Here is an 8,640-nt window from a genome sequence, read left to right as displayed (position 1 = left end):
AGTTCACACAGGGTGCTACCGATGATGGTGCTACACAAAACAAAACGCCATTTAAAACTACAACCGGAATATCTGGTGTCTACGAACCTTTCCCCATTAATGTTGGTACGGGTGAGTCTGGTAATGTTACGGGTTGCGTTCGGGTTGGTCAGGCTAGTCAGGGACAATACCCACATAATTATATGTCGGGGCACAGAATTATGGATCTGCCAGAATTTAGTGGTAGGGCAGAAGATTGGCCAGTATTTATTACAATGTTCATAGAATCCTCCGCTGCTTATGGTTATACCCAACTGGAAAATGTAATACGTTTACAGAAAAGCTTAAAGGGAGCGGCAAAGAGGAGGTAAAAGGGCTATTAGTGAATCCGGCAAACGTGCCACATATTATCGAGCACCTACAGTTTATGTACGGAAGACCAGAGTTGCTTATTAAAAGTCAGCTAGAAATGGTCAATGATATACCCCAAATCCCAGAGAATAATCTAGAAAGGATGATTCCATTTGCCACAAAGGTAAAAAATTTGGTCATATTTTTGCAATCTTCAAATGCAGTATTACACCTGCAAAATCCATCTTTGCTGGATCAATTAGTTTCAAAAATGCCAATGTCAAAACGCATGCAGTGGCAAGAGTTTTCATCTCAAATATATCCATACGCCAATTTGATGGATTTTAGTAATTGGTTAAATAGTATAGCAAGAACGATTGCGAAGGTAACATTAATGACAACTTCGAACAGGCCCACTTCAAAAGGTGATTGTCGTCACAATCCAAAACTGGTAATGCAAACAAATACTGGCGAATATCAAAAGAAGGATAAGAAATATACAAAAGTTTGCACTGAATGTAATGGTGACCACTCTTTGTCTGAATGCGATGTATATGTAAAGGCTGATGTAAATGAAAAGTGGAACATGGTCAAGAAATTAGGGGTTTGTTTCAGCTGTCTAAAACGCAACCACAATATGATATCCTGTAAGTTCAAACGAAGATGTAACATCAGTGGCTGCAAGAGTTCACATCACAAATCGTTGCACCACCCTAATAGACAGACGGTAGAAGAAGATAAAGCAGAAGCAGCGACACATACCGTCAAATCTAGCATGAAAAGGTTGTTAGTTAAAGTCCTGCCAGTCGAATTAATGGGCCCGCAGAATACATTAGTTAAAACGTTCGCGTTTTTGGACGAGGGTTCCAACGTAACGTTAATTAACGAGAATTTAGCTAAAAAGCTAGGGGTAAAAGAAAACATGAATCGGTTAACATTAAATTGGATTAAGAATCATGCCATTAACTTGAATACGACAGTATGTCATCTAAAAATAAGAGGTATTAATGGAAATAAAAATTGGTTACAGTTAAAAGGCACTACAATCGCTGATCTGGAATTACCTCTACAATCAATGGATCATCAAACATTAGCGGAAGAGTATATTCGAGTTGCGAACCTCCCAATAGCAAGTTACACAGATGCCAAACCAACAATACTGATCGGCATAGATAATACCCACCTGGTCAAGACTATACGAAGCGTTGATATCGGTCCAAGACTAGTGGCATCAAAAACACCTTTGGGATGGGTGATTTTTGGATCAAGAGCAGACCATTCTAATACAAGCCCGTTAGTGACATCAGTATTTCATGCGAATTCTTTGGAGGACCAAATGAACAGGGAAATGCACGATTTGATGGCAGATTATTTTACAACTGAGAATTTTGGAGTACGGCCGTATATTAAGTCTGTAGAGTCCGCTGACATAATTCGAGCTAAAGAGATACTTCAAAACACAACAGTAAAATTAGAAGGAGAATATGAAACCGGATTGTTATGGTCAAAAGAAACATTAAATCTTCCCGACAGTTACAGTATGGCTTTGAAAAGACTCCAATTAATAGAGCATAAAATTATTCGCTCAAATAGCGTAAAGACCTACGATGAAGCCATTATGGACTTTGTGAAGAAAGGATATGCCGTCAAAATGACAAAACTTCAAACTTGTGTAACCAGTTCTAAGACATGGTATCTACCTCATTTCGCCGTTTACAACGTGAACAAACCAGGAAAGCTACGTCTAGTATTCGACGCAGCAGCCTCAATCGAAGAAGTTTCATTGAATTCAAGATTATTAAAAGGACCCGATGAAAATCCATCATTGACTCAAATTTTATTCCAATTTCGACAAGGAGCAGTGGCAGTTTGTGCAGATATCAAGGAAATGTTCTTGCAGGTGCGAGTTCGACAGGAAGATCAGGATTGCTTACGGTTTTTATGGAGACACGGTGACACAACAAGAGAAGTCGATACGTATAAGATGACGGTCATGATATTCGGAGCCACTTGTTCTCCGTGTTGTGCTCAATATGTAAAAAATATAAACGCGCAAAACAGTACGAGTTCAAAGGAAGTAATTGATGCAATACAAAATAATCATTACGTTGATGACTTTGTAGCAAGCTTTGTATCTGAGCAAAAGGCAAACGACATAAGCTCTGAAGTAAAAAAGGTGCATGAATTAGCTCACTTTGAACTAAGAGGCTTTGTTTCAAACTCGAAGTGGGTACAAAACAAATTGAATAAAGAAGAGAAAAATAAAACTGGTAACTTACCAGTAAGTATGGATAAGAAGGCTGTCGATAAGGTATTGGGCATGTATTGGTACAACGACATAGACCAATTTACCTTTGACTTAAAAATGAATCGCGTGGAACAAAGCATACTTAAAGCTGAAAATTGTCCAACAAAGAGGCAGCTTCTAAGCTTGGTCATGTCTATCTATGATCCATTAGGGATGTTATCCGACCTGACGATTCATGGAAAAATATTGATTCAGGATGTCTGGAGGTCAGGCATTCACTGGAATGATTTGATCCCAGAAGAATTATTTATTCGTTTCAAAAATTGGGTCTTACAAATCGAAAATGTAAAGAGTTTTAGATTAAACAGATGTTACTCTCGAAATTTTATGTCATCTCAAGCTAACATAGAATTGCATATTTTTGTAGATGCTAGTGAACAAGCCTTTGCTGCCGTTGGTTATTGGAGAATAATACTTGATGGACTTATCGAAACAATTTTCGTCGCTGGAAAAACTAGATGCGCACCAATAAAGACTTTATCTGTTCCCCGATTAGAGCTTCAGGCAGCGGTTTTAGGTACTCGACTTAAGACTCTGATACTGGAAAGTCATTCTGTTAACGTACAGAAATATACATTATGGTCGGATTCAAAGACTGTCATAGCTTGGATTCAATCAGATCATCGGAAATATAAACAATTTGTGGCTCACCGTATAAATGAAATACTGGAAACAACAAACGAAAATGATTGGCGATGGGTTCCAACACATTTAAATGCTGCCGATAAAGCCACGAGAACAAAGGTAAAAATTAAGTACGAGCCAGGTAATATTTGGACAAGAGGACCCGAATTTTTATTGAAGGATGAATCTAGCTGGCCAGTACAGGAAAAGATCTACGTTGAAGACGATTCCCCTGAAGTAAAACGGGTATATTTAACAACTTCTGTTGAAAATATTATTGACCTAAACAGATTTTCTAAGTATTTGAAACTGAAGCGAACAATGGGATGGATATTGAGATTTAAACAACGGATATTGAAACGTCAATGTGATAATGATGTAACAACACTTTCTTCGCGGGAATTGCAAGATGCAGAAAATACATTAGTAAAAATCATGCAAAAGGAAATCTATCATAAGGAACTAGCTGATTTACAAGCAAATTCATGCGTATCAAATGAAAGTAGCATCTTCTCTTTAACTTCTACGATGAATGCCGACGGGATCTTAGTGGTGAACGGTAGGCTTGACTATGCAACAGCACTATCGCAAAGTGCTCGTCAACCTATCATATTACCCAAAAAACATAAACTAACTGATTTAATAGTAACATCGTATCACGAGAAATTCCACCATCAAAACGATGAACTCATTATCACTGAGGTTCGTCAAAAATTTTGGATAATATGCTTGCGAGCTGCTGTAAAAAGGGCAAAAACAGTTTGCCAGTTTTGTAAAAATAGAAAAATTCAACCGCAAGCGACTCTGATGGGTCAGTTACCGACCGATCGTGTCACTCCTTACCAAAGACCGTTTTCCTATGTAGGACTTGACTATTTTGGGCCAGTTACTGTAACGATCGGCCGTCGACATGAAAAGCGATGGGTGTCTCTATTTACGTGCCTTACCATACGAGCTATACACTTGGAATTAGCAGCGGATTTGTCTACAGACGCATGTATTTTATGTATTCGAAACTTCGTAAACAGGCGTGGTATACCAATCAGAATACGGTCGGATATGGGAACAAATTTTGTTGGAGCTGATCGTCTAATAAGGGAAGTCAAAGACCTATTTGACTGGAACTACATCGCTGAAGAGATGGCAAATAAAGGCATAGAATGGAAGTTCAATTGTCCAGCAAACCCAAGTTCAGGAGGATGTTGGGAACGCCTAGTTCAGTCAGTTAAAAAGGTTTTGGTAATAACATTGCAAGACAAGGCTCCCCAGGTTGAAACACTTAGAAGTTTGCTTATCGAAGCGGAAAATATCATAAATAGCAGACCACTTACACACATTCCAGTGGATAAAGACGATCCAGGTCCATTAACACCTAATCATTTCTTGCTTGGCACAACCAATTCGACACAAACCACTGGAGAGGAAGACAACTTTTGTCATCGAAAACAATATAGGATTTGTCAACAATTAAAAAATACGTTTTGGAAACGATGGATAAGGGAATATCTACCAACTCTGACAAAGCGAACAAAGTGGTTCGCACCGATTCGACCCATCAAGATGGGAGACTTAGTCATAATATGTGACGAAAACCAACCAAGGGCAAGCTGGAAAAGGGGAATCATCGTGAAAGTTATTCCAGCAAGAGATGGGCTAATACGAGTTGCTGAAGTACAAACAAATGCCGGAATTTTAAAACGACCAGTGTCTAAGCTTGCTGTATTAGACGTTTTGGGTAAAACTCCCGAGTAGTTTTACGGTAGGCGGGATGTTGTGGAGGCGGTACGTTACTGCCAATGCCCTGGATTTAGGTAGCCCTGATCGTTTTCCCTTTAGACTTAGTATGTATCGACCTGAATGCAACCCTGACTTATCGAGGCAGAAACCAGCTCTAAGAAGTGAGACGAGGCGTCAGTATAGAAGAAAATTGCACAGGAACGATACGTTAAAATAAACATCCGATAATTGGCACGAAACGAAGCTCGAGGCTAGGAGCCTTAGGGCTTAATATATATGGATAAACTTTATAATTTGTTGTATCTAAGAAACACCATCATAATTATTCTATACTCAGTTTGTAATAAATAAGTTTAAAATCAATTCGTGCTGAATGTTCTATTTTTGTATCGGTAAAACTTTCGGGCGTTAAAGTAACGCGTGGTCGAGACATTCTTGACGTTAACAGGTAAGGACCAAGTAAATCGATATACAGACGTTGAAAAGGTCTACAAGTTGGAATATGCTGTCCCATAGGTGGTCTAAGCGTATAATTTGGTGCTTTGGACTCCTTGCAAGTGTCACATTGACGAATATGGTCACGCACATCCTTTACCATACCAGGCCAAAAAAGAGTTCTACGTATCTTGTCAATAGTTTTCTGCATACCTGAATGTGAAGAGGTATGGCTATCGTGAGTTTATTTTAGAACATCAATTTTGAGTTTATCCGGTACCCATAGTTTCCAAGAAAGCTTCTCTTGATAAGAATCTCCATTGGCATGTTCGGTTCGAATATACAAATGTTTATTTACAATTTTGATATCTGGGAATTTGTCTGGATTTTCAGTGATTTTCTTCTACAGATACATATAACTATCGTCCAAAAATGCTTCAGAGTCCAGATCTATAATCGGACCCATTTCTACTGCCTCTATCGAAAGGTTGGGCAACCTTGATAACGCGTCAGGAATCAAGTGTTCATTTCCTTTCCTATGCGACATATTAAACTTAAATTGTTGTAAGCGAAAAATCCATCGAGCTAATCTCCCAGAAACATTTTGTTGACGCATTAGCCACAATAAACTAGAGTGATCAGTAACTACTTCAAATTCTTGCAATTCCAAATAACACCTAAATTTTTCTATAGCCAGTATAACGGCTAAACACTATAATTGCGTTGGGCACGACTTAACTTTTTAGACATGAAAGCAATAGGCTTCTCTTCCTCTGCGTCTGATAATTGGACAAGTACAGCGCCAATACCATAATCGCTGGCATCACAATGTAAGAAGAATTTCTTATTAAAGTCCGGGTTTTGTAGAATAGGGGCAGAAGTTAATAGATCCTTCAACTTATTCATAGAAGCTTGAGCATCCGGAGTCCAAACAAAATTTCTTTTTGTTGACAACAGTTCCGTTACAGGATAAGTGAGATCGACAAAATTCGGTATAAAACAACGATACCAACCGCAAACTCCAAGAAATCCTCTAGTTTGTTTCAAATTCCTAGGTGGTGGCCAATTTTTAATACATTCAATCTTTGACGGATCGGTGCAGATACCTTTACTGTCTATTACATATCCTAAATAACTAATGCTTGCGACACAAAACTGACTTTTCTCTATGTTAATGGACAGATTAGCTTTCCAAAATTCTCCGCAATTCTTACACAGATCATCTAAATAGCAAAATACACAATGGCGAAGGTCAGCAGGGACTACTTCATCCATTAGACGACTCATAGTAGATGTGGCATCACAAAGGCCGAAAGGCATAACTTTGAATTGATATAACGGTCTTCCTGGTACTGTAAATGCAGTAAGAGGTTTGGATGCTTTCGTTAATTCTATTTGCCAATAGGCATCCTTTAAATCGATTTTGGAAATAATATTTGCCTTGGGTAATCCTGAAAAAATACTGTCAATGCTGGGCAAAGGATAATCCTTAATTGTGACTGCATTTAACTTGCGAGCGTCTAAGCACAGTCGCACTTTATTGGGCTTTATTACTGGTCGAATAGGAGAGCTCCAGGCGCTAACAGCTGGTTCGATAACTCCTAGTTGAATCATACGATCAATTTCCGTGTATACTAGTTTTTCAACAGCGGGACTAATAGCGTAAAAACGTTGTTTTACCGGTTTGGCTTCGCCAATCTCGATATGATGTTTTATTAAGGACGTACGTCCGAGATGATGACTTGCATTGGGAAACATTTGCTTGACGGCTTCAAGCTGTCTTATTTGAGAATACGTGAGAGAATAAGAACTAGGGTCAGTCTCTAACTTTTTTTCAGAACCAATCTCGATGGAACTAATTGTTCTGGTCTCACTTTTCTGTTATTTTCGAACGATTCCTAGCATGGTCACACTTATTTCGTAGTTTCCGGTTCCGAGTTGGCCATTCCTTTCTGAAAAGTGTTCACGTCGGTACACACGCTCTTCCAAAAAGTCACTTGCTAATTGGCATTCAGTTTGTTCACACTTACATTCTCGAGAGCGACAAAAGACATGAGTAATTTACCAAAAGTTTTCTTCGACATGACCGCTGACGGCAAACCCATGGGTAGAATCACTATGCAGCTGCGCTCTGATGTTGTGCCGAAAACTGATGAAAATTTCCGCGCTTTGTGCACTGGAGAGAAGGGTTTTGGCTACAAGGGATCCGTTTTCCATCGCGTCATCCCCAACTTTATGTGCCAAGGAGGTGACTTCACTAACCACAATGGCACTGGCGGCAAATCCATTTACGGCAACAAATTCCAGGACGAGAACTTCCAGCTGAAGCACACCGGACCCGGAGTCCTATCGATGGCCAATGCTGGGGCCAATACCAATGGATCGCAGTTCTTCATTTGCACCGCAAAGACCACCTGGTTGGACAACAAGCATGTCGTCTTTGCAGAGGTTATCGACGGAATGGATGTGGTCAAGAAGATTGAGTCGTTTGGCTCTCAGTCTGGCAAGCCTACAAAGAAGGTCGAGGTGGCCGACAGTGGCGCCCTTTAAATTAGTTTCCAAACAAATCGGTGGTTGGATAAGGGGATGAATGGTGAACAATAAAAAGGGGATTAATAGTGGACGCATTGCATTTGTTTTCTTTTATCCAATTTTTGGTTCTTAAAAATGTGCTTAAAAGAAAATGACAATGGGGGTAGCGGCGGAGATATGACGTTCTGAAACGACATATCTCCGCGCAGATCACCGGCGGAGATGTCGTTTCACAACGTTTACAACGACGTTTTACAACGACATATCTCCGCCAGAAAAATGTACTGGGCGGAGATATGTCGCTATGCCTGACAATGTTTAAGTGTGACCCTGAATTCATCGCTTATCGAAAATGCAGCCATGGGAAAATGATGTGACCTAGTTTTAGTCACAAAATCGATAAACCAGTCAAACAAAAGGAAAGAAGAAATCATTTTAAACTAATTACATACTAAATATTTGACTACTCGTAAACAGATTAGGTTTCATTCAGCCCTCTATTTATGCATATTCCTAGATTCCGGGTCCACATTGTCGTCTTTGTTGTGTCTTGTTGTTGCCCGATTTGGGGACTTCCTTTTCCTCAATCTTTTTTGCGTCTACTTTTTTTCTGTTGCTGCCACGATCACTGGAGATCTCAACTGATAGAGCAATGATGTGTAGCTGGAGCTGGT

At 39.5% G+C, this 8,640-nt stretch overlaps 1 protein-coding gene across 1 annotated transcript; it reads left to right on the top strand.

The window, feature by feature from the left end:
* The first annotated feature begins 7,380 nt into the window (after positions 1–7,380).
* On the top strand, positions 7,381–8,057 carry LOC137587450 (peptidyl-prolyl cis-trans isomerase-like). The gene has a single exon (XM_068303878.1). The coding sequence runs from the start codon at positions 7,487–7,489 to the stop codon at positions 7,982–7,984; it is 498 nt and encodes a 165-aa protein (XP_068159979.1). The 5' UTR covers positions 7,381–7,486; the 3' UTR covers positions 7,985–8,057.
* The last annotated feature ends 583 nt before the right edge of the window (positions 8,058–8,640 follow it).

The sequence above is a fragment of the Drosophila tropicalis genome, unplaced genomic scaffold (assembly GCF_018151085.1).
Source record: "Drosophila tropicalis isolate 14030-0801.00 unplaced genomic scaffold, ASM1815108v1 contig_1023, whole genome shotgun sequence".
Lineage (NCBI taxonomy): Eukaryota > Metazoa > Arthropoda > Insecta > Diptera > Drosophilidae > Drosophila > Drosophila tropicalis.
This window is presented reverse-complemented; position numbering and strand designations above follow the sequence as displayed.

Bases quoted from the DNA above. Each gene is read 5' to 3' on its own strand.
- LOC137587450 (XM_068303878.1), top strand. From the start codon at position 7,487: ATGAGTAATTTACCAAAAGTTTTCTTCGACATGACCGCTGACGGCAAA.